General features: G+C 40.3%; 1 protein-coding gene across 5 annotated transcripts; it reads left to right on the plus strand.

The window, feature by feature from the left end:
* Nucleotides 1-3374: 3374 nt before the first annotated feature.
* Nucleotides 3375-26275, plus strand: npas2 (neuronal PAS domain protein 2). Of its 5 annotated transcripts, none has more exons than XM_068716365.1 (22): nt 3375-3813; nt 11114-11312; nt 12701-12757; nt 13785-13939; nt 14112-14203; nt 14527-14616; nt 15984-16104; nt 17065-17178; nt 17637-17755; nt 18549-18631; nt 18735-18841; nt 18956-19103; nt 19265-19349; nt 19447-19573; nt 20883-20980; nt 21091-21177; nt 21550-21756; nt 22300-22518; nt 22979-23166; nt 23576-23668; nt 23750-23984; nt 25329-26275. In XM_068716365.1, the coding sequence occupies exons 2-22, from the start codon at nt 11257-11259 to the stop codon at nt 25545-25547; spliced, it is 2700 nt and encodes an 899-aa protein (XP_068572466.1). In that variant the 5' UTR covers nt 3375-3813; nt 11114-11256; the 3' UTR covers nt 25548-26275. The 5 variants fall into 5 exon arrangements, with proteins under 5 accessions (XP_068572466.1, XP_068572468.1, XP_068572467.1 ...); XM_068716367.1 differs by having other exon boundaries at nt 23774-23984; XM_068716366.1 differs by having other exon boundaries at nt 20886-20980.
* Nucleotides 26276-27268: the final 993 nt, after the last annotated feature.

Genomic DNA, 27268 nt, shown 5'->3' on the forward strand with positions numbered 1-27268 from the left:
TTCTGCTCATGTAAAAATACGTTGCTATGTTTTATAATAAGAAACCATTCAGGTGCATTATTATCCAAATAGAATATATTAAATAATTTAATGAATCAAGCTTAATCAACAGTTAACTCTGCAAACATGGGTTAACATTATAAAAAATGTACTTGTATGTTTCAAAGAAAAATGTGCGGTTACTTTCAAATGTGGCAGCCAGCATATCTGAATAAATGTTGGTAGAGGTACAATAGAAATACAAAAACTGAGACCTCTGCTACACAAAACCGTAAGTAATCACACTTGACTGAAATATCAATAATGACTATAATTTACTTATTATCAGCATTTAACTCCGCAAGCATGGCCATCAAATGAGGCCTCAAACCAGGACACAACAATTTGTTGCTTAGCTTAACACATTTGACACTAGTTGCAGGCTTACTGACACATGCACGGGGAGTCATCTCATACTCTTTGTATATTCACTACATTGCATGACAATTGAATTATCGTTGTTTTCGCTGTGGCTAAACTGTCGCATGCTTGGAAGTTTCAACTCATAAACAGCAGTGGAATAAGGATTTTTTGATTCATTAACTCCAACGTAGTCTACTTTTACTTCAACACAAGTAGCATTATTTTGGTTGTTCAGCAGACACCCTCCTTGATCCGCCGTCACTTTCATTCATACTAAGTGCAGAACTAAGTGCACTAGTTGTCATAGACTGTTTCCTCAAACTCTGTATCGGCTGTGGAGCGGCCACGGTTGAAGAGTGGTGAGACAGTGGGAATTTGCTACTGAAGTGAGTTAGCACAGTCAGTCAAGTGCTATCGCCTCAATAAAAGATGCCATGCCAATAATTGGCAGACTGGCTGTGCGGCTGTGACTCCACGTCTCACAAGCTGGTTGAACTGGCATCACACTGGTACCACATCAGAAGCCAGATCAGTCATCGAAAACCTGGACTACTACGACAGCTGCAGTCTGAATAAACAGTGGGAAAGTGTGACTCATTACACGAAGATTTGCCACTGAGGCGAGTGGTCTGCTAATGTAGCATTGCTATTACTCTTGTCTCAAGTCCAAGGACGTCTGGAGAGAGACTCTAATCCTAAAATGTCAAATAATGAGGACTTGCAGAGGCTTTAACGTTGAAATCACATACCCACAGACTGTTTCTGGTTTAAAAGTAATGTTGGTAAAAGCTATTCAACACATCCACAGGGACCCAGAAAACATAGAACATGAGATAAAGATGTTTGTGTATTTCATATTTCTGTATATTACATTGCACAGCTTATTATTGATATTGTATTGGATGTGCTCAAAGGGGGTAGATATATATTTTTTAATCTTTAAAATGATTTGCTGAAAATGTTCAAAGAGGCAGCTCATACGCAGGACCAAAACTCGCCCTCTCCATTATGAGAAGTGGCTTTTGTCTAATTGGGAACATGCACTTGAGGTTTTCTGATGTCTGACTTTCATCTGCTCCATTATCTCTTCACTCACATGACAACTGGCTATTATTAGGAGAACTCTCCTACGCAACCTAAACGTCCAGAATTAAAAGGAAAGGAGGCTTTGAGATTATATTAGAGCACTAAGACCTTGTCTAAATGATCAAAGACCCTGACAGAAGAACACATTTGTTATCAGAGGTCTGTCAGACATAAGTCAATACAGGCCAGAGGGGGAAAGTCCTTAAGTGTGATTGTCATGATGTACAAACAGCTTAGTAGCTGGTGTCCTGGTGGATCAGTGTGAAAGGATAACAGGTATGTTCTCGCTTTGAATCACACTCTTGATTATTGTTGAACATCACCGCCCCATACTCAGTGCTTTTTAGAAATGCTGGGGGTGTGGTTATATGAATGTCAATGTCAGTCGGTCCACCACTTTGTTCCAGACTGAAATATCTCAGCGACTACTAACGGCACTAATGTAAAAGATTGCCATGATGTTTCAGACGGACATTCATGGTCCCCAGTGAATGAGCCTGAATGACTTTTCCTCTAGCACCAACGCTAGGTTCACGTCTGTGATTTTGAGTGAAATATTTCAACAACTATTGGATGGTTTGCCATAAAGTTTGGAATTGCCATTCATGTTCCCCTGAGGATGAATTGTATTAACGTTGGTGATTTTCTGACAAAATGCCTTCAAGGCGAATAACGTTCCCATCAGCCTCTGCTACAGGCTGCTTTGTGTTTATTGCTAATTAGCATGCTAATATGCTTAACTTGGACAGTGAGCATGCTAAACATGATACCTGTTGAAAATGTCAATGGGAGCATGGCGTCATGCTAGCATTAGCGTTAAAAAAAAGAAAAGAAATGGCAAATATAATTACACATCTTTAAGATGACTCAGTGTCAACAAATGTTAAGATTCCTAGACTTGCAAACTTCAGACTGAAAAAGGGTCACACATAAAGCAACTGCAATTGTAATAGCTTCTGTTCAGGGTTTTTTCTTTAATCAGCAAAAACACAGAATCACATTTAGGTCTGTCATAAAAATATCAAAATCGTAATTAACACACCAGCTTCCTATTGACAATCAGCAGTTGGTTTCTGGCTTGTTGATCCAATTCAAGACGTGCAATTGTTGACATACTCTGTAGACTCTGTGGAGACTGCACAGATTAACTGTGGAATGATTAACATACTGATTGATTATGACAATCAATTAAGGAAGGGTTATTTAGAGTCTAAAGTTACACATACTTCCTATTATCTCAAAACAGGGTCTTAAAGTACACAGATTGTCTTAAATGTTAACTTGTGGTTGTTTTAAAAGTTGTCAACATGCGGATACACATCTGCATCTGTAGCCATTTGTGTGATCACTTGAGACAAGCAAAACATTTTGGAACCGGTCCATTATGAGCCCATAAAATGTAGTCATGCAGACTGCTGACCCACATTTGAGACTTCAGCTGAGGGAAAAAGGCAACCAGGAAGTTGTTAAAAAAACACACACATAGGAAGTGGGGAAGTACTTGAGACGGAAAACAAAAAAGTCTTCAGCTTCTTGTTTTGCTTCTGAATTTGAGTGTCTTTCTCTCTTCCGATTTGAAATGTATGGATTATAAATGTACAGCCAGGGTCAGACAGGCTAATCGGCTCCATCTTGCTGTCATGGAAGAGACACCATCACCTCCTCTATGTGTGATTCTCCTTCATACTGTACTCTGACAGACATGTCAGTCCCTACTTTTATGAGTTGGCACTGATCCATGTGGATGAATGAGGACACTATAATAGATCAGGCTTCTTGTCATGCTTCCACGGCCAAGTGGCATTACAGGCGACACTTTAAGCACGACATTCAGTGCTATTATGCATTTAGCACGTGTTAAAGATTACAATCAGCCCCCCCACCCTCCTCCCGGTCACTACAGGTTTCTTTCGCGTGTGTTGCACAGCCGACTGCTTATGCCGCTGCCGTCGTTAGCAGAGTATTGAGCTACCAGCTGACCTACTTTTTCTGCTCTCAACCACTCGGTCCTGTTTACAAGTCGCTGCCAGCGGAGGATGTGGAGTACAGTGCCTGGAAAAATAGACACCACGAATGGGACTATTTTGTGTTTCGTGTGTTGTTGATAAACGAGGAGCTGCAGACAGCTCACCCGGCGATTAATAACCGGCACGTTATTAACTTAAGCGGTTGTTATGCAATTTAACGCTTTCGGTGCCCCGCGGTCAGCCAGACGCTGCCCACGTTAGTTGCGCTTCAGTTGCCATGCTGTAGTTTTAAATACGATGACTCGATTGATCAAAGTTAGGCGCGGATCTTTATTCCTGCAGAAGACTCCCTTTCAAGGTACGTGGGATTTAATTACTGCTTTCAGTTTCGCGTCACGAGCGCAAAAGCGTTGCCTGTCACCCGTTTACACTGTCTGTGACATCAAAGTTCACGAGTGGCCTCTTTTCTAATTTAAAGAAGGGGTGGTCGAAGCGTCGAGAGCGATATTATCCCCCTTTTTCAACATGTTCTAGGAGAGCCAGACTGCGCAGGCTGAGGATGTATTTAGTCCGAGACAGAAGTCTGTATTAGTAACGTTACATATAGCCGGCGCTCTTGAATGCTGCTTACATGTTTTTTAGCTCACAGTCATCAAAGTCCCCCGGTTACAAGATGAAATAACACATGTATTCCCGTTGTGCCTCTGTCGATGACATGCATGGTAAACACTTCGTCATTGTAAGACCAAAATGTTAAATGTCACAGGAAAAGAAATCCTTAAATAATTTCTCAGCAGGCTTAGGTCAGGCTAGTGTTACCCAACCTGGCAGCGTTAAGTCTGCTGGAGTTCACATTTCTCTCACTAACCCTCTCTTTTCTTGTTCTCGGGGCATTTTGGGGCTTCTAGTTTGCAGTTGACATAGTTTTAGAGATATCTCCTCTTGTCTGAAGTGTGGCAGAATTACTTATTTACTGTGTATACTGGAGGATGAAGGGTCATTGAGTGCAGTCACTGTTCTCCTCACTGTTTTTCATTTAGTGTGTAAATCCTGTTTCCTTATCACATAACACCATGAATCACAACAGAAAACAGAACCTTAAGATTTAGAAACTGATCAATACGATCTTACATGTTATTAGAACGTAAATATGTTAACTCCGCTGCATATGCAAATATGTACATATTGTACACATATGGGGTATTATGTTGACAGAATCAAAGGACCAGAAGATACATTTGTGATCACATCTATGTGGAAGTTGTGGATATCAGTTTTTATATAACCTGTTCTGTATTTTAATATTTAACTGTAATAACCATGTAATGGGGAAATTAAGCAAATTAGCTAATTCTACACAAATATGATTTCAGATTATATGCAATAAAAGATAAAGCAGACCTAGATACACGTCAAACCAAATATTTCCGGTTTGACTACACTAAGATTGTCCAGGCCCAGTTAATGTTTACCTGACAGCTTGAACCGTCAGCTCTAAACCAGATGCAGGTGGAGGTGGTCTGGCAATGTAAATGTTTCCCCAACCAGACAGTAGCAGTCACTACCCCCTGGATTAACAAGTAACCTAAATTAATCTGTCAGCATGAGGGCAGCAACAACACTGTGAGCTCCCCAGCTGGACTGGCTGTCAAAAAGCTTGCAGGTCGCCCTTTATTACCAGCAGTCTACTACCTGATTCATTTTCTTGTGTGTGTGTATATTATGTGTGTGAGCAGGTGGAACATTAACATGATAAACCCAGTGACGGCAGTCTTCGAAAAAAGAAATTCGGGGTTGACTAACAAACATACATTTTTGTCGACTAATCGATTAGTTGATTTAATCTATCTGTAAAACTGAGTTTAGCCTCAAAGAATCACACAAAAGCACCACTCTAAATATTGTGTTGTGTTGTGTGAGACGTGCTCATAACTTTTGCCAAAATGAGTCATTCAGCATAAAACCAATTACTAAAGAAAATGTAATCGACTCAACTAAGAATCAACTAAAAGGGGGCAGCCCTAGGAAAAGTCCTCTCTTTATTGTGGATTTATTTTAGTATTACAGAGAGTAGATGTTTAGCCATTACTTCAGAAGTAATAACTAATGGCATTATGAACTGTTGCTCTTTAATTCATTATGAAGGGACATAGCCAAATACAGACAACAAAAATAAAGTGTTATAGTGATGACGAACATTTCTTTTATTGTGAGCTTTCAGTATGAGGACCAGGTCTTTGCTCATGTTTGGTCTAGCACTTCATTAGTGTTTGTACAGAATGTGTCTATTTTGTACTCGTGTGTCATTGTTTCCTGATATTGATTTGCTAAATAATGTATTAGCCATTAATGGAGCCATTGTTTGCCTCTTCTGAAAGCAGTACAGGTTTTTCTCATGGAGTTTGCTTGGTCTAAAGTGGTGCTTTACATTTCTTATTGTTTCGATACTCAGAAATGGCCTGTGGCTTTTTAAGTTTATGTTTTGAAATATAAATAAATTGGAGCTGGTGATATTGGCTGGGTTTGAACTTTTTTGTGTGATATATCGGTTATATGAGTCTGACCATTTATGTTTGGCGATTAAAAAATTTAGGAGGCGATGAGATTTATACGGTTTCCATGTTGATATATTGTGACAGGGTTTCTGGAAAATCAATTGAGAAACTGGACAGGCCTGTTTTTTTTCTGATCTTTGGCTTCATCTCATTGGTGCAAAAATCCAGTTTGACCATAAATCAGTCCTGCTCTTCGATTTGCAACATTGCCTATAAAGGCCTATAAAGATATTGAGCTGACAGGCTTTAGATAGAAGGTAATTGTGCAAGTCTTAATTCTAATTTGCCATTATTATATTATATTCAGGTGTAAAGTAGGTTTTCTTAGGTTTGGCTTACATTATATATTAAAGATAAACTGCAGTGTTGTATGAATTGCCCCGTAAACATCATCCATGCTAAAACAATAAGCATTATGTGGTTAAGAATAAACCCCCGCGAGAGTTTTGCCCTTTTCTGCTTCATCATTGTGAAACTACTGTAAGAATGTAAGGCTGAGAATAACATGCTACGATGTCTGTGTGGCGGTTCTTCGTGTCAGATGTGACCATAATGCTCATGTAACGCTGCGGTTTAACTCCTTTTGTCCTGAAGCCGATAGGCTTGCTAGCACGCCCCAATCCCTGATGTCAAACAGGTATTTTGTCGATGACAGCTTCAGGGAAATATCTGCTGTCATGATCCATCATCTGTGCCCAGGTCCTCTGCAAGCCAAATTTTATCAGGAAGTTAATGACGGTATCAAAAAACAACCCATGTGCTCGATAGTTAATCCACCATTAACTACATAATTACCATTACCTGAGCCGCACGCAAGCTCTGTAAATGAGGATCTGACAGACAGACATTGAAGAGGGAACAAGGGCTTTTCAGATGTCCTTTTTTTCACAGTGGAGGATTTTATCTTCAGCAGCGAGCCGGTCTGGTGACTGAGGGTGGCACAGCATTGGAAAATCTGGTAGTGACTTTAGAAATCTGCTAGTGCTCTTTGCCTCAGGAAACCCAGTAGGTACAGTTAAACTAGATGAACTGAGGGAGAACATTGTATCCCACAACAAGTTACAGAGGGAGGTGTGAGGCTCAGTTGTTGTGGCAGCGGGGGCTTTTACCTCCATTAAACTTTAAAATGAAACCTAGACGCTCTCAAGAAAAAAAACACGCTTCTAATCTTACTTTGCGTTTCCTCTTTTCTAGGTTATGTGCAATGATAAAGCAATTTATTGCCAGAGTAATTGTCCCCCATCACTTTTATGGCCCGTTACGTACAGAGTTTAGTCATAAACTTGAACTTCAGTGTACAGACCGGTGTCATGAGTGGAGGTCGCTGGTTAAAGGCTTTAAATACCCGATGGCACAAGTGTAACTAGACTCTGGCGGTTGTGAGCTGTTAACCTTGCAAGGTGTGGTTTCCCCTTAATATGTTAAAAGAATGCGTGGCTGATGTGAAGATTCATTTTACTTTGGAGTGTGAAGAAGTGTAACTTAAAGCTGCATAAAGGGATTTTTGATGCATCAAAAGTGGCATTTTTTTAAAGGTGATTTTCCAGATTTATAATATGTTTTACAACAGATTAAATTGATTTATCATAATTAATTAATTTGTTTTATGTTGGCTATTTGTCTTTATTTAACATGTTGTTTTACAATTTGTTACTGTATCAACACTTCAGGAACTGTGTTGGAGTAGAGGTTTTAAATCTCAAACTGTGACTCTGAAATCTGTTGAAACAGTAGTTTGGAAGTACGTGAGTGAGAACAGCACTGCAGTGAGCAGTGTTTATTATTTAGTGTTAACTTCAGCGATAGCAAATATTCTTTCTTGCTCATCACGATCAATTTGGGAAACATTAAAATCCCAACAGACCAGTCAAATGATTGTCTGTAACATATTAGAATTTCAGTAGTCGGCAGTTCAACATTCTTGAGTGCAAAGTTTCTCCCTGCTGCTTTTCCTGCTTTCTTTTCTAATGGGTGTGTCGCTGCCGTGTGTTTGTGTGTGTGTGTGTGTGTGTGTGTGTGTGTGTGTGTGTGTGTGTGTGCGTGCGTGCGTGTGTGTGTGTAGACAGAGGAGGAGAGGAGGAGATGTTGGTTTGTTGACATTAATTAAGACTCCAATGGTGTTTCAGTTGAATTGGTGAGTGCTTCTTTGAACCAGCTAAGCCTGAAAGTGGGGTGTGTGCATCTTAATTTCAAGATCTAACAAGTTTGCATTGATCCGCCAAATAAAAACAAACCTTCAACTTGTTAAATGTCAACCCCCACCCCCCCAGAATTGTATTTTCCTGTGTTACACCACTTGAGAAATGTATTGAGCTGCAATGCTCTGCTCTGTCACATAGAGCGTATCTCCTTTTTTTTCCAATAAGTCCGGACATCCTTTCATCCATTGGTTGCTTATCTTTTAGAGGGTTTCGGGGGGGGGGCGATTGTAGCCAATCCCAGCTGACATTGACGGGTGAATGTTCACGTGTAGCGTACAGCGCTTTGGTCCACAGACTAGAAAGGTGCTACATAAATGCAAGTGCATTCTCTATCACCATTTACGCTGCACGTCGCCAATCAATCACAAGGCTGACACACAGAGACAGACAACCAATCACATTCACATATTTGCATTTGCTGCATACATTACATTACATTACATTACAGTCATTTAGCAGACGCTTTTATCCAAAGCGACTTACAATAAGTGCATTCAACATTGGTAATCAAAAGAACTACTAGTCACCAGAAGTCATAAGTACATTTCCTTTTCCAAACAAGTATCTAAGAGCATGAAGCAGAGCATAACTACAGTTGTAGGTTCATTCATGCTGTCGGAGTAGAGAACAATATTGAAACTTAAGTCTAAAGAATATCTTAAAATGAAAGACTTTTGTCAGTATCATAATATACTTCTTTACCATAAGACGTTGTAAGATCAGGCTAGTTTGAGGAAAGTGCAGGCAGGGGAACTCTTTTTTTAGACTTATAATGTTTTTGGAGTAATTATTCAGGGCAACGGAGCTCATTTTGATTTGAAATGATGAATGTAATAATGGTAGTTTCCTCTGAGGTTTCTTGTGTAAATATCTCAGACAAACCAGTGAAAACACTGACGACTGCCTTAATTCACATTACCCACCAACTGTAATAATAATTCTTATATAATGTAAAATATTTCCAGACCCCAAACTAATTTAAATACTAATTTAAACATGGCTAAAAGAAAGTAGTGTGTTTAGTTTTCCTACAGTAAAGACTGCTGTTAAAAGTAGCAAGGAGTAAAACAATGACTCTTTGTTACTGTGCTTATATAGATATACTATATATACAGTGCTGTGAAAAAGTATTTGCCCCCTTCCTGGTTTCTTATTTTTTTGCATATTTGTCACACTTAAATGTTTCAGATCATCAAACAAATTTTAATATTAGACAAAGATAACCCGAGTTAATACAATATGCAGTTTTTAAATGATGATTTCTTTTATTAAGGGAGAAAAGCTATCCAAACCTACTTGGCCCTATGTGAAAAAGTAATTGCCCCCTAAACCTGATAACTGGTTTTGTCACCCTTGGCGGCAACAATTGCAATCCAGCGTTTGCGATAACTGGCAATGAGTCTTTCACATCGCTGTGGAAGAATTTTGGCCCACTCTTCTTTGCAGAATAGTTTTAATTCAGCCACATTGAATGGTTTTCGATCAGAAACGGCTTGTTGAAGGTCATGCCACAGCATCTCAATCAGATTTAAGTCCAGACTTTGACTAGGCCACTCCAAAACCTTCATTTTGCTTTTTTTGAGCCATTCAGAGGTGGACGTGTGTTTCGGATCATTGTCCTGCTGCATAACCAAAGTGTGCTTGAGTTTGAGGTCACGAACTGATGGCTCGACATTCTCCTTCAGGATTTTCTGGTAGAGAGCAGAATTCATGGTTCCATAAATTATGGCAAGTCGTCCAGGTCCTGAAGCTGCAAAGCAGCCCCAGACCATCACACTACCACCACCATGTGTGACTGTTGGTATGATGTTGTTTTTATGAAATGCTGTGTCAGTTTTACGCCAGATGTAACGGGACGCACACCTTCCAAAAAGTTCAACTTTTGTCTCGTCAGTCCACAGAATATTTGCCCAAAAGTCTCGGGGATCATCAAGATGTTTTTTGGCAAATGTGAGACGAGCCTTTGTGTTCTTTTTGCTCAGCAGTGGCTTTCGCCTTAGAACTGTCCCACAGATGCTATTTGTGCCCAGTCTCTTTCTTATTGTTGAATCATGAACACTGATCTTAACTGAGGCGAGTGAGGCCTGCAGTTCTTTAGATGTTGTTCTGGGGTCTTTCCAGACTGATTCATGTCAGTTACTTTGTTATCTTTGTCTAATATTAAAATGTATTAAAATTTGTTTGATGATCTGAAACATTTAAGTGTGACAAATATGCAAAAAAATAAGAAACCAGGAAGAGGGCAAATACTTTTTCACAGCACTGTATATATATATATATATATATATATATATATATATATATATATATATACAGTTGATATTTGGTGACTGAGATGATGTATGTTCTGTCAACCACATAAAGACTATATGCAGACAATGTATTAATATCTGTAATGGAATACAGCCGTATGTTGTTTCATTGCAGCTGACTACGGCTCCGGTGTGTGAGTTCTCAGTTTGGTTTATAATCGAGGTCTCTGCTCCGTGTTGTTTAAGCTTGTTTTGTACAGAGGATGTGAAGGAGGTGGCTGTTCTACACTCTCTTCTTTTTTATGCTGGGTTATCAAAAGGGGTTTCTGCCTCAGACATTTTTCTAGGTCAGGGGAGCTCCTCCTGTGCAAAAACGCTTCTTTAGTGATGAAGCACTGTACCCAGGTAGTAGCTGAAGATTGCTAGTACACTTTATATTGTATTTTTAAATGGTTGTCCTGCAGAACACATTAATATAAGTCCTTATTGTAAAAAGAAATAGACAGTTTTTTGTTGTTGTTTTCTTTTACAGATGAATAGTGGATCTTTCTGTATTTTCATCTCTGCAGGTTCCAAAGAAAATACCTGCTCGCATTACGAATTTATGCGACACGGTTTTCATCTTCAACGAAATGGCTCTGTTTTCACAGGATTTGGCATTTCTTTGGTGGACTCGAGGAGGCGGTGGGCAACTGGTCCGCGCTAGGTTTTTCCAAACGAGTGTTCAGACGAGGTCAGCGCAGATGGGACTTCTAAGACTTCAGAAAGGGCCTGGTTGGGAAAAGGAGTGAGTATGGACAACCTTTCTGACTTCGGGGGCCCCTGTCCATCCAGCCGCCGGGAATGGGAGTGAGTATTCAAACTAATTACCTTCACTTTGTGATCTTTATTGTATTTCTGCTCCATACACAGTAGTTATATATTATACTATATATATATATATATATATATATATATATATATATATATATATATATATATATATATATATATATATATATATATTCTATGTTGTTCAAATAGTTTTTCAACCTTTTGAATTATTCCCAATCACGATGTTGCATTAGTAGGCTACATATAAAGGGTGAAAGAAACCTAAGCTAACATTTGAAATGGTTTTCTTAATTGTAAACATTCATTATTGGTTAATCATTAATAGCATCTAAAATACAAAATGCCTGTATTTCCTTGGTGAAGCTTTATTATTTAAGCCGCACCTTCTATCTTAGATTAAATAAAAAAAATAACCAAACCCAACCCAAGCTTAGAGCTTTACTCAACAACACACTCTGAACCCGACTTGAACTGAACAGAACCCAACAAAGAGTCCGGTCTCGTAGCAGAAGCCTTGCGGCACACCTTTAAATTGCTTATCTGTGGCAACTTACATACTGGCCGGTTAAAGTCTATTTTTGGATGAGGCTGTTTACATATACCTCAATGGTTTATGACTTTACGGTTATGTCTGTTGCCACTGATGACCTTGTTACAGTATATGAAAGTCCACACGTGCCACCCCGGCCTCAGATAGTAAATATTCTCCAGCAGCAATGTGTAAAAAAGCTAACACTGGTTGCTGGTTAAGCCCCTCCCCTCTGCTCTTTGACAGAACAGGTGTCCTCTAAAACATAAAATGTGATTCCACATGTTAAACCTGCTGCCATATTTCTTGTCATTATCAAACTGTGTGAGCCTGAGTGTGCACGGACCAAATATAGAGCAGGACGTTTACGCGCCACAGTGACCTGTTAAACATGGGAGGAAAACACGGCCCTCCAACTGGGTTACCAGGTTATTCAAAGTCATGGTGTTAACAGTGGAGAGTGCTTAAAGATACGGGATCACAGTTTGTCGAGGTTAACCTTGTGCTTTGCAGAAGACATTTTGACGTGCCACTTTTTGTCACAAAAAAGAAAAAGTGTAAATGACAAAATTCAATTGTAGCTGAATTTTATTTAGCTGCTTGGGTTTCAGCGTTTTTGGTATTGTGTATGCTGGGTTACTGTGACACTGCCATGGCTCACTGAGACATTTGAACAGAACAGAGTCATTGTCAGTGTTATTAGTAACATGTCATTTTCCTGCTGTGACGAGTCGAAACGTCTGCTGTGAGAAAAGGCCTGTTATGAAAGGTTCAACAATGTATCATGACAACTTTTAAATATGCCGAGCTTTTATCTGATGACTGTGAAATCATCAAACAAACTACATTGACCTTGTACGCCTGTGTTTTCCAGCACCAACAGCTGCGTGGACGATTTAATGGATGAAGATGAGAAAGACAGGGCGAAAAGGTACTCAGTCTTTTTGTTAACGTTTGTATGTCGAGCGTGGAAATTTGAACTCCTATATTTACAACTCTACTAAATCAATGTGTAGTTTCTCTCTTTGCTGCGTCTTCAGTGGTAGTTAATCATTTTAAAAGAACCTTGAAGCTTCAATGTCCCATTATGGTTAAGAATGAAGTCAAAGATGGTTAAAATCCATCTGATAATTTTAGCTAAAAAAAATAGACATAATTCAGGTAAACAGGAATTCACAACCGATGATTACTTTTGTCACCTCTTTGACCTCTTTGATGAAATACGTTAATCACGTAAACCAGAATCTATAACTCCATCTCTTTTCACAAACTTAATAATTTATCTTATTAAAGCTGCATAAATGTATTGATTCATTTCTGAATGCTAACGTGCCTCCATTACAGATGAGGCTTTGGCCTCCTGTTGGAGATCCAATATTCCCCCAACTCCGTAGGAAAATATGCTTTAGCCTGCTAACTTTGTTTGCTGTGTAGCAGGTAACGCACAGTTAGTGTTTGCTGAAAACAGCTGCCTGCTGTTGAAAATGGTACCAATGACAGACATCGATTAACACGTGGGCCGTAAATCCGAAACAGTGACCTAAAAGAGGCTTAACAGCTCTGTTGGGATCATCATCAATGTAATGTAATGTAATGTAATCACAAGGAGCTGCCGCTTTCACAGTAAACAAAAATATTGATGTTGGCTCAAACCAAGTTAAAAGCAACAGCTGATATAAGCTGAAACTAATTAGGGAGAGAATAAAGATGAAATTGAACTGCTTTATTCGTATTATATCGCTGTGCTGCTGTTACCGCTCTCTTGTTTCCTTCTCTCTCCCTCTTCGACGTCTGTCTGCAACTAAGTGTGTCCCTGCAGTCTTGGCTGGCTTTTCTTTGGAAAAGCAACGCTCAGTCCAAACGGGATAAACAAACATGAACTACAGGTGCTTGATTGGCTGAGCTTCCACCTGCAACTCCACTGATTTATGATTGTTCTCTTGTGTTGACTGCCGTAGGGCATCTCGTAACAAATCGGAAAAGAAAAGAAGAGACCAATTCAATGTGCTCATCAAGGAGCTATGCACCATGCTGCAGGGTCAAGGCCATCCGCGCAAGATGGACAAGTCCACCATACTGCAGAGAACTATTGACTTTCTGCAGAAACAGAAAGGTAGGGAAATACATACAGCATGTATTCACAGTTTGAGAAATGGACTGTCTTAGTATTGTTTTTCCCATTCGACACACCTTTTATTTGTTTCCCCCTTTACTTCCATTATTGCCCAAATACACTTCTTCCCAGGCACTTTATTACACTTAATCCTCTGCCTTGTCTTTTTCAGACATCACTGCACAGAACGAAACGTGTGATGTGAGACAGGACTGGAAGCCTTCGTTCCTCAGTAATGAGGAGTTCACTCAGCTAATGCTGGAGGTAAAGCTCAGGAGGATGTGTTTGTGGAAGAGCCCAAGTCGATTAAGCTAGGACATTGATTAATGCTGTTAATAAAACAACAAGGAAGCCCTCTCCCTTAAACGCCCATGGAGAGCTGGGCAAGAAGACGTGTTGAGAATAAAAGTGTGGTAGTACTAGAGGAGGCTCTTAGAGGCAAATGGGGAACAAAAAACATGGTGTAATGCATGTAACTACCACAGATAATGACGATATGTCACAATGTAAGAGTGCAATTTTTCATTTATGCCTTCACACCTTATGAGCTCATTATCAAAGTGCCCAATTTCTCCCTCTTCCTTCAGGCCCTAGATGGCTTCTTGGTCGCATTAACTACAGATGGCAACATCATATACGTATCTGACAGTGTGTCTTCACTTATTGGCCATTTACCGGTAAGTGAAGAGGCTGAAATAGGTGTCTTCTATTCTCTTCCTAACACAGCGTTGTTTTTGTTATTGTTCTGTACAAATGCTGCCTGATTAGAAAAAGACCCGTTACATGTTTACCGATATGTTATTTGGCCGATATTTGACTTGCACTGATACATTTATCAGAGACATCTTGTCTCTGCAAACTGTCTCCTTATTCTTTATTACAGTATAATTTATCCCTATCTTTCATATTGTAATATAGTTTGGGCAAGTACTTTTCCTACTACTTTGCAAAAAATGTTGGTCCTCCAGAAACGTTTTGTTTGGATTGCAACCAGACGGACCGGATTAGATCAGAGTCTCACATCTCATCTGCTCCTCTATTTCAGAAATTGCAGATTCTTACTATTTATGACATAAATAATTTTCAAACTTGTGTTTTCATTTATAAGATACTTTCAGGTGAAGGGAATATTCCTGATAATTTCAAGACCTACTACAAAGTCAATTCACAGGTTCACTCTTACTCAACTCGTCAATCTTCACATCTTCATCCTCCTAAATTACTGACTAGCAGAGTCCAGGGGGAACCAAATTATGGAATGACTTTTCCCACATAACAAAAAAATGTCCCTCTATAAAATGTTTCAAACGGTGCCTAAAAGAAAATCTAATTGCTGGTTTGTAACATTTTTTTTTTTATGTATTATTGTTCATGTATTTCTTGTTTTAGCTGTTATATTACATTTATAGTTGTTTTCACTCATGGGGACTTGTAGCATTACCATTGTGCAGGAGTTACTGCAGGTGTATAAACCAATATCCCTGAACAAACACAAGCCCATGCTTACTTTCACACGCACACACTCGTCACAATTACATTATTTTTTCTTTTTCTTTACTTTCTTTCTTTCTTTTGTTGTTTATAACATAATGTCTTATGCATATTGTACTTTATGTTGTTTGTAATTTTGTAAAATTGTAATATTATATAGGTGGAAGCTTAAATAAGCCTCCACCTATGCACTATGATATTCATTTATCTCTGTTATGTTTGTGTATTTTTTATTTTATTGTTTGAATTGTGCAAAACAAATGAAATGAAAAAATGAAATTAAATTTATATCTGCAATTCATCTGATCAGATCCAGGACATGTTGGAAGTAGACATTTTATATTTTACTTATTTCATTTATGTTCCCAAAACACATTTACAAGAGATTGTACCACATAGAGATTTCAGTTTGCAGCTCTTAACTTCTTTGCGGTAATGAATGAAACTAAACGACATCGATTACTGAATGCGGCGGTTCAAAACTGACCATAAGCTCTGAGCGCGTCTGGAACTACTTTAAAATGCTTAAAGTTCATCTATCCTTTTGCACCAGTCAGATATGGTGGACCAAAATATCTTGAATTTCCTCCCGGAGCGGGAACACGGGGAGGTGTATAAGCTGCTATCGTCCCACATGCTGATGACTGACCCCATTGCTGCTGACTTCCTGGACAGTGAGTATCCTGCCGGAGCGGCCTCCCCGCACACGTCTGTCTCTAACACCACGTTGTGTATATATATAATATATATTCGGTGTCGTCATTATTCACTTTTAGCTCTGAGATCTGTGTAAGAAGGCTTTTGCCTGACATACAAACTATACCTGACTCCTGACGAGTTCTTTTTCCGAGTTAAAACTCTTTATATTTAGAGCAGGTTGCTGAATTGGGGTCCGAAGTTTATTGGATTGATGATTAGTGTGGATCTATGATTAGCCCTTTCACTAATAATAGGAGCTAGCTTAGTATCATAGTTAAGACTTTAAATCACTGTTATGTTAGCACACTAATCCAAAGCAGTGTAGTATATGGGGCTCAAGACACTGACCTTAATCCTGTGTTACTATTGGGCTTTTCTGAGAAAGAGAGAAGGTGAGGAGCTAGCGTCTCGGCCTATACTTAGACGCCTAAACAGAGCCATGTCTGGAGCCATCTTTATCTCTTTGGCACATTTCAAGACACATCCATCGTTTGTCTTTCTTGCATAAAAATGATTGCCTGGCTTTTAAGCTCAATTTATACTTCACTTGACAGAAAATTATGCTGAATCATGTAACACAAGATGTGAATTTTCTAATTTTTATAATTCACATAAATTGCCTCCCAATGTATGTACGAAATGTATTAATGAATATTAAAAAAGTTCATAAGTGTTATGCCATAACCCTTTGTTGTTTTAATACTTGATAGCGGACATTTTTTACTGTCAGATCTATTGAAGTATTGTGAATACAAGATTCTTTTCTGTAGCATAGAAATTACACTTTAGATCTTTCTCTCCAAAATGAAGTTCAGGAACTACTGTGCTGTTAGTGTCATACAAAAAATACAGACATTATCAAGAAGCACCTCAATAAGAGGTGATTTGTTATAAAGATGCTGTTTTATGAATAAATGAAATCTTCTGTTTTTCAGGCGAGGCACATATTGAATTTTGCTGTCATCTAGCCAGAGGTAACATTGACCCAAAGGAACCGCCTGTGTACGAGTACGTCAAGTTTGTGGGAGATTTCAAGTTTCATAACAATGGTAAGGATTTTTATTTTCTACTTGTTTTAAAGACTTAAGATTCAGTAAAATGTGTTGCTTTAGTGCAGTTAAGGTCCATCAATTATCTTAATCTGCTTCTGTTTAAAGCTACTGTGATGCACTTTTAACTGGTTATGAAACACAATTTAGACTCTATACGACCTACATAAGTAAATGAGACCATCAGTGAGGAGATTGGCTATTTCTATGAGTTATTCTTAATGCTTTTAATCAGTGCCACGGGTCGGATTCCACACAAAATCACGCAGGTTCACCTGAAGCCGATCTGCACATTAATATGAGAGGTTTTCTAAATGGAGCCCAGATAAAGTTCCTTGTAGTAGCTTTAACAAACAGAATGTAAAAATATATGAAAGCTGTTTTTTTTCATGGGATGGAATTAAGATGGACGTCACAACCAACCGTACACCCCATGTACCTTGTCTTCTGTCACATAGTGCCTACATCTTCTTGTAACGGTCTCGATTTGACGTTGCCGAGAAGCCTTCAGTCGTCGCTGGAGGAGCAGGTCTGCCTCATTGCTACTGTACGATTAGTCACTCCACAGTTTCTAAAGGTAACACCAGCCTGGATATTAAAATGCCTTTCTTTCTGAGTTTGTGTTGCATGTGTGCGCTGTCATTACTTTAAAAGGAATTTAAAAATAAAAGCAGGTGGTGGGATTTTGTGTGAGGGATCACTCACTATCGTCCATGAGAACTCCCAGTATCTGGAGACTTCTTGTTGCACAGTGTGTACCTTCCAGCTGATTACATCATTCGGACAATTCTGATCCCAGAGGCGCTCTCTGAGTTGAAATCTGGACACCAGTTATTGTAGTAAATGAAAGTCCTGTAACCTTTCTGAGATCTTGGAATGTTGAGATCAACTCACATCACAGTAACAGTTAACTACCCATTCTAAAGTCTGGCAGGTGTTTTCGTTGTTATTTTCTTTACTCATGCGAACAAAAAAAGCACCAGTAGAACCAGATCTATTGGACAGGCTTCATCTCTCGCCCTCTACTTATTCCAAATTGTAGAAGACACTGATTACACTGGTTTGCCAGATGGAGTGACTGTAACAGTGTAGTCTGCACCATATGACACATGGATTCTTTTTTCCCTCAAACAAATCTACTGCAAATGCTGGTTTAAATCTGCAGTTTTTTTAACTCTACACTTTATGTATGAACAAAGTTGACAATCTGAAGACAGGATGTGATGTATAACTTCTACCTGCTTCACATTAGAGAAGCTGAATCTAGTGGATAAGATTCAAATGTCCCAAAGACTGCTAATTCCTTGGTTTGCTGTGAAATCCCAATAGTGACTCTATTATTGATATTTTATACTGTTATTTTTGTTTAGGATTTGTGCAATGTGGAAGATCCCTGTGATGAATTCACATCCAGACACAGCCTTGAATGGAAGTTCCTGTTTTTAGATCACAGGTAAAAGATTTGCATGATTCCTCCTCCTATTAATTGGCAGTGTCACTTTTTTAGCAAGAATTTGTTTCTCTTGTGTGTTTATCAACTCCTTTGTATGTTTCAGGGCTTCACCAATCATAGGATATTTACCCTTTGAGGTTCTTGGAACCTCTGGCTATGATTACTATCACGTGGATGACTTGGAGCTTATAGCTCAGTGTCATAAGCAGCGTGAGTAACTGTTGCTTCTCTGTCTTCAACCGCCTTCACCACCACCACATCCACGAATACATCTCAGAAAAACAAATGGGTAACAGCTTTACCTTCTGTTTATTCTCTCCTCAGTAATGCAGTTTGGAAAGGGTAAATCCTGCTACTATCGCTTCCTGACCAAAGGTCAGCAGTGGATTTGGTTGCAGACTCACTACTACATCACTTACCACCAGTGGAACTCCAAACCTGAGTTCATCGTCTGTACTCACACTGTTGTCAGGTGAGCCTGGTCTTTGCACCTTGTGGTGCTCTAATGTCTGCAGAGTTGGAGATGTGTACGCTTTTGTCAGTGTCCTGAGATTAGGAATGTGTGCAAGGCATTGGTTGTATTAAAAAAAGATTTTCACTCACACATACTCTCTCTATGTGCTGTTTTTCCAGTTATGCTGAAGTGCGAGCTGAAAGGAGGAGAGCGTTTGGCTTTGAGGAGCTGTCTCCACCTGAGATTGCTCCCTCTTCAGTGAAGGTAAGAGTTACGTTCCATTTTACATACAGTGTGTGTGTCAGTGTTTATTTCTGCTTCAGACCTGACCCTCGGTGTTGAACCTCACTTTGTGTCCCAGGCTCAGGAGCTGTACTTGGACATCTGCTCCACACTGGACCCTCCGCGGGACAGAAACAGCGGCGCACGTTCGGTTTCCTCCCACAGCTCCCGGAAGTCCTCCCACACGGCGATGTCAGACTCCGCATGTGAGTCATCGTCTGCTCCCTAAAGTGTTAAGTCACTCAACAGCAGGTCAATCCTGCGCCTATACATTGCTGAAGGAACTGCTGTGTTATTTAAGTTTAGCGGAAAGAATGGGATTCTCCTTTGTGGACAAATTATAGATGGTGAGACTTTCTAAGGCAGCAAAGGAAATGACTCCTGTTGTTATTTACAGCAGCATCGGTGATAATGCTCAGACTTTAAAATTTAGAATAAAATCATTCCGATAGATTTAAACCTGACAAATCCTACAATTGATCTGGGAAAACGTTGTTATCAGAGGTAAAATCTTCTTTAACCAAGCAGACCAGAAGTCAAGAAAACACCTACCTTTTATATATGTGGGTGACGATACATCAATGATGAAATGTTTGTTTGAGCCTCCAGTCTCTCTGACTTTAGCTGCTCTTCCACCCACCGTCTAAAACTTTTCACTTCCATCTGCATGTTTATGAACAATACACAGCCGCAGTGGCAGACTAATTACAGTTGCTCTTCATAAACATAGCTGCTGCTGCTGTCTTCCCACACATTAAAACAAAAAAAACCTGCTTTCAGTATTTCCAAAGACATATTCATAAAACTTTATCTGTCAGAAAAAATAGCTAGTAGATGTTTCCTCTCAGCTTATTCATTGTGCGTCGGCTACGATGAAAAAGCCACCGCTGAATGTGACCCAGTTTGTGAGTTTAAATCCGAGGTAGAATGAGGCGGCAATCTAGGGCTGGTGAATCAGCAGTATTGTTATAAAACCAGAAAGGAAATGCATTTCAAAAGTTGCTCTGCCTTCACCTCAGAAAGGCTATAGTTTATCTGCTTAGGAAAAATTGACAATTCTCCATTGATTCAAAGAGGATACAAAAAGGTCATTGCAGCGTTATTAATACACTAATGTCAGTTATAGTCATTATTATTATAGTGATTATTTGGTTTTCCTCAATAGAGACCTCATGCTTTTTCATACATTGTATGTACATATTCACAACAAAGAGCCCTCTGCCTAATCTTTAAATGAAAAAGATTACTGGATACAAGCTAAGATTCAATGAAGCTGTTCTTTCCCTGATGAGCACAGCTCTGATCGAGAAATGACAGATTGAAATATTAATAATAAACTGTATTCCACTTATGAAATGAGCAGAACTTCAAAACTTTAGGTGTATCATGCCTTTGTTGCAGTTATTTGTTAGCTGTTATTTGACAAAAAACAAAGCTGTAATAATGACCTAACCGAACATACTCTCAGTCCACTGTTATCTAAGTGTGTTTAGAGGTGACCTGTCTTTCTTCCAGCAGCGAACTCCTACACAGAAGCCTGTACGCCATCATGGCAGTCTGCTTCCATCGGGACCGAGAAGACGTCTGCCAGACACCAACCCAGTAGTTCAAAGGTCAGTTCGCTGCGTTTACGTGTCTCTGTCGGTCTTCGGAGATAAGTTGACACCATATCATGTCACAGGTTGTTAAGATTGTGTGTAAAACTTTGTCATTTTCCCTGTAGAATTTGGCCCAAAGACAAAATTCCTTTGACCTTGTTCCCCAACTGAGCCTCCCCCTTTCTCCTACCTGCAGCAAACACTCCGCAATGGTTAGTGCTTAGATGTCTCCTCCTGCCTGTTGCCTTCCTCTCCTCTGTTTGTGTACGATGTCTTATTGTTGTGACGGTTGCTGCTTTATGTTAATTCATCTGTTGCTTGTGCCTCCAGTGCCTCGAGGCCAGTTAAAAGATATGTTATAAAATCAAGTCAGAAAGACCGTCACTCATTCTGATCGTTTTTTTGACTTGTAAAACCAATTTCAAGTGTGAAGAATCGCAATAATAAGCCATTACTTGACTCGTGCTAACTGATTATGTCCTCACATGCTGCGTTCACTGAAGAAAAGAACTATAACTGAAGTACAAAAGAAAACTGGCAAGCTTTTCTCATGTCTGTTGGTTTTTCGGATCATGTCTTTGCAGCAACAGCAACCACAGCAACCACAGCAGCAGCAGCAGCAGCAGCAGTCGTCGTCGCCCATGTATCCGCTGCAGCAGCCTCAGCTCTGTGTAATGAACCAGCTGAAGGAGCAGCTGGAGGAGAGGACGCGCATTCTGCAAGCTGACATTAAAACGCAGCAGCAGGAGCTGCACGACATTAAGGAGAAGCTTCACCTCGCTAATCTCCAGGTAACACTCCCATAAAGACAAAAACACAACCACCCATGGCATGCAGCACTAAATCAAAGGAAAAAAAGATAGCCACAGACTTTAATCTTGACAAAATAAAAATGTTAGGCATTTAAGTAAGTGCTGTTAATGTAATTCAACATCATATTGTAAGCTTACATTACCTAACCCCTCAGAGTGATGGTGGAAGGGCCCCTCCAAGAGGCCAGCACAAACCAGTTCAGTCTAAGCACTCCATCAACTCCATGACCTCCATAACAAGCACAGAGAAGAGGCTCTGGGAGTGTTGCGGTGTTTGTCTAGTAAACACAAGTTGTCACACATCATTTTGCCTGCTGGGTATGAAGGCGACATGAGATGAGCTGTGACTTGAAACACAAAGGCAACAGATTAACAGTTAGCCGATCAGGATTAAACCGTAACTGACTGTCCTTCCCTTATTGTCTGCCATTGTAACCTCACCTAAATATGAATAAATCTAAGGCATTACAGACATTTAAGTAATGGAGGATAGAATAATGTTTCTGTTTATGTGTGTGTAAGATGTTGTTACAGCAGCCTGTCCAAACTGACTTTGGCCAGGCCCAGCAGCAGCAGCAGCAGCAGCCTCCCCAGCAGCAGCAGGGATCAGGCCGGGCAGCCCAGCAGAGCCAGTCAGGGTTGACCAGGCGGCACTCAAGCCACTCTAAAGCACCGTCCTGCGGGGCCCACAATTCATCCCCTCACTCACTCCTGAGAGAGAACAGCTCACCCTCAACACAGGTACAGAGCTGCACAAGTGAAAAATACAAATCTCGAAACAACTGTGGTAAATCTGTCCAAACAGTTTGGAAAGCTATCCTCTAATGTTAAGAGGATCAATATGGAATCAAACCACCTTCAGTCATAGGCAGCTGAAGCCTACTTCTGTTATTTAAAAGTATAAACATCACAACAACCGGTGGTATTCAGTTTGACAGCCATATGCTGCTCGCAGTTTGTGCTTGTTTGCACTGTAGTAAAAAGACACAGACGCCTGATGTTTCAGGTGATGAAATGTAATAATCGCAACATCAAATGTACAGTTTTTTTGGCCTCTGCCTACTTATACTGTAGTTTTGTGCAGGAAGGAAATATCTGCATATTAGATATTTGGTTCATGTTTCGTTTTTACATGCTGTGTGTGTGTGTGTGTGTGTGTGTGTGTGTGTGTGTGTGTGTGTGTGTGTTTCCTTCATTCCAGCTGGTCCAGCAGAGGATTGCACAGAGAGGGAAGGCCCAGTCGGTGAGCGTGCCCCTGCAGACGAACACAAGTGTGACGATGCCCTTCTATAGCAACCCCATGATGTTCTCTCAGACCAACGCGAGGTCTCTGCAGGACGCGAACCAAAGACACACAGACGGCGAGTTCAACCAAGACGGACAACTACGGTGAGAGCCACTTAAAACCACAGAAGACATTGGTGGTAGGGCTGCAACAGAAATCAGTACGACCTAAGTCATCCAAGGTGTGGGAGCATTTCACACTAAATAAATCGAAAAAGTGTGTTAATTGCAAGATATGCAAAAGCGACACGGCACGTATTCACTCGCTTTTTTCCCGCCGATTCATTGATTAATCGAAAAAATAATCGACAGATTAATCGATTATTAAAATAATCGTTAATTGCAGCTCTAATTGGCGGTATGGCATACGCTATGGGAAATTACTAATATGCCATCAGCTTAATGAATAGCGGATGCAGTTGATGTTATTTTCAAGAGGAAAAATGCTCTCTGAAACCTTGCTTTTTCACAGTACAGATTGAGTTCTTTCAGTGACCGATTTTATTTCCCGCAGCATGCTCCTGAACCAGCCAATGCAGACGCTGGTTCCCACTAGCAGTGTCACCTCGCAGCCTTCCCAGTGCAACATGGGTATCTCCCAAACCATGTGAGAACCATTTAATTCCACAGCACACACACACACACACACCTCTCCGTTTGCATGGCACTATTTCATATTGTGCCTAAGTTCGTCGTTGTGCCCTCCCAACAGATACACCTTGGAGCAGCAGATCATCGCCCCGTCGTTCTCCATGCAGCAGGTCAACTGCAACGCCGTCCTCGTCCCCTCGCCGGTCTTCACGTCGCCCATAATGATCCCACACAACAGTTTCATCGCGAACCAGTCCCAGTCAGTCTATCAGACTCAGCCCCAGGCTCCTCAGCACTCCCTGCAGCTACAGCAGCCCCAGCAGTTCTTTCAGGTACGCGTCCGTCGGCCGTGCAGCGATGACGCAGCGTCGGTCCCTTTGTGTAAACTGTTGTCCTTTTGACTTCTAGACTCTAACTACAAGTAATATGTGATGGCTCGTTGCGTAATGCAGCTCGGGTTAATTACCGATGGCTCTATTTTAGCTGATTTATGATAATTTTAGGCATTACACTGCATCTAAATCCTTAGTTACCACAGCAACAGGCTACTGTGCAATTCTGTCAGAGAGCCGTGTTATTTTTCAATCACTCTAAAATCTCGGCTTTGCAGCAAAGCTCTGATGTAAGCTAAAAATCATCAGGTCAGAAAAATTATTTTCTCCAGACTTGCTTCTCACGCACAAGTCACAAGTCCATTTTCCCTACCCAAGATTTTATAAATCATGACTTTCTTGTGAGAATTACTATAAAAAAGAAAAGAAAAAAAATTTGCAGAATTAAATCAGAAACATTCCTTTTGTGTGCAGCCATGAATCATAAAGGAGCATTTTGCCATGTTTTAAGGAACAACACGTCCTCTTTGAACATCACGTCTCTGTATCAGGGCTTTAATTCATTCTCTCTCTAAAGAGTGAGCTATTTGTCCACAAGCCTTGTGCATTTTAACAAAACTACAGCAAGTTAAATGTCAGCCCAATCTGTTCTACTAACGTGCCAAAGGAAAACATTACGGTGCTGCTGGGCCTCTTGAGCAGCCACAGAGCTGCTGCCTGTTATTTGGGGACAGTGGTAACTGTGACACACTGGTCCTGGGTTTGTGCTTAGTCTGTTTTCTGTTTTATTTTGAAAGTTTACTCTCATGTGTCACGTCTGGTTTTACTTCCTGTCTTTGTGTTTTTCCGCCTTTGTGCTTGTCTGTCCTTGATTTGTTCCACCTGTGTCTAATCACCGAGCTGTCCTTGTGTATTTAGCCTGTGTGAGCTCCCTCAGGTTGTTCTGTGTTTGTTATTAATATTCCTCGTTCCATTTCTCCTTAGTTTTTGTATTTTGTTCCCCCCTGGTCTTAGATTATTACCAGCCTGGTCAGCCAGTTTTGTTCTTTGGAACTAGCTTTGTTCAATTCAACCTGTCGGCCTTGTGTCCTACATTTAGGTCCTGTTTGAACTCATTAATTTGGCTGTTGCTAATAACACTCCTCATGTGTGATTTAACATTTTAAGCTTGAAAGTTCAGGCAAACTTCCTTCACTCGCATGTTTAACTCCCTCTTAAAGTACTGCAGAGTCGGCCTTAATATTCAGAGATAGCACTAGTGTATACACTATTTATTATAAATCTCAGTGAAGGATTAAATTGGCATCCGTTCAAGAAAGATTCATGTTTTTTTTGTGTCTATAGATGGCTCAAGGACTTGTACACGGCGGATCTACTCCAGCATTCTTACACACCACGAACGTGCCACAGCAAAGCACTGTGGGATACATCCAGCAGCAGCAGCAAACGCAACAACTGCCGCAGGCACAGCAGCAACAGGCGCATCAGCAACAAAGGCAATACCAACATTCCCAAAACCAGACGGGCAGTGTTTCAGACTTCCGAAATATACTGACTCGGTAGCACCGTGGACAGCGTGAGACCGACGGAGAATATCCCACTGTGCCGTCGCCGTGTGGGCGGCAGCATGTTGTGGCAATTTGGAAGTGAATAATTGCTTCTCGTGACCGCTGATATCTGGCTGCCGGTTCAGAAGAAGGCGGTCGAGCACGTCGCGGGAGTGAAACCCACAAGCAGAGGCTGCACTGACCCGCACGTCATCTGCAAGGATCCACAGGAGAGTCTGAGGGGCTCGGCCCGCATCGCACCCAGTCGCCAATCAGTGAAACGGCTGGAATGAGTGGATTATCAAAGCTCTCAATAAGACACCACTTACATGTTTACAAGGGGACGTTTTTCATCCAAGAGAGTTTCCTTCTAAGTGTGTGTGTTTGCACTTTGGTCCCGCCCCCTACCAAAAGGTAGAATATTTATGTTTGCCCCCTGAATTAATATTCTATTTTCCTCACTGATAACAGCTCGACACCCCTCCTCCCCAGCAATGGCTCATCTCATAAAAGGGATGTGTGTACACGGGACTTCGACGTCAATGTTTGTTTCAGTCGGCAGACAACAAAAGTCCCCAAAACAATTATTTACTTGCAGCTATGTTCATGGCAAATTACTTTTCTCTCCAATTATTAGAAAGGTCTATCTAGATTTTTAAAGCCTCAATCTGGGACTGCAGAAGGGACGCCACGACTGTCGCACCACTTTTTCACTGAGAGGACAACAAAGCTCTGGGGGGGGGGGGGGGGGGATAATTTGTGCCTTTCATCGTGGTTTTGTTGATGGTTGTGTCTGATTACGGCTTTAAAAATCCAGCTCAGGTCCATTTGGAATACTAAAGTTATATTTTCATAGGTCATAATTTATTGTTTTTCCTGCATCAAATTGAAACAAAATGACATCTAGATTTGTAATGGGTGTATTACAAATATGTATTGGATGCTTTTTCGCAACCTTTTCATCAGTGAGTCCAAATTCTTTTTGAACACTTAATGTAGTGATGGTAGCTAATAAGATTCATTTAACCATACACGTAAACCCCAAATCACTTCATGTTTATTTATTACACAGAGTATATATTTGAAAAAATACATGGGATTAAGAAACTAGTTTTATACTCAAAGGTTTTAATTGATTTTGTGTGTATGTGGCTCTTATACCCCAAAACAACAAAGTGCTGCAGAAGTGTAAGCTTGGTAATTTAAAAATCTTGGAGAAATAATTTGGGAGATATTCTGACTGCTAACAGTATTACCCTCTTTCTTCTGGTCATTCTTTTTTTTTGGGGTGGGGGGGTTATTCCACCATCACTAAATTTACGCTCTAATCGTGACCAAATGAGCTCATTTACATAAAAAAGCAATACATTGCTTCCTGCTATGAATGTGGTATTGCCGTAAAAAGATTTTATTTTTCCTGAAAATATAGACGCCTCTAATGTATTATTGTTCAGAATATCATAACAACACTACATTTTGACATCGTCTGGAAGTTGCTCACGGCCGTTCTGTGAGTATTTCAAGATGTTACGATGTGTTCATACTGCTTTCTGAATGTCAATCCTCTGAGTTCATCAGATGAAGGAGATCTTGTGCCACTATACTCATCAGCTCTTGTAACTGTACTCCTGTCTCAGATGGTCATTTTGAGTATAAAGTTAAGTCTGATTGCAGCGCTGCAATAATGGTGAGATGACTAAAAAGAGGGTTTCTCTTACAATCTGATAAATTGTATAC

The sequence above is a fragment of the Cebidichthys violaceus genome, unplaced genomic scaffold (genome assembly GCF_023349555.1).
Source record: "Cebidichthys violaceus isolate CVI_PGR_0920_01 unplaced genomic scaffold, fCebVio1.0.p SCAF_20, whole genome shotgun sequence".
NCBI classification, from domain to species: Eukaryota; Metazoa; Chordata; class Actinopteri; order Perciformes; family Stichaeidae; genus Cebidichthys; species Cebidichthys violaceus.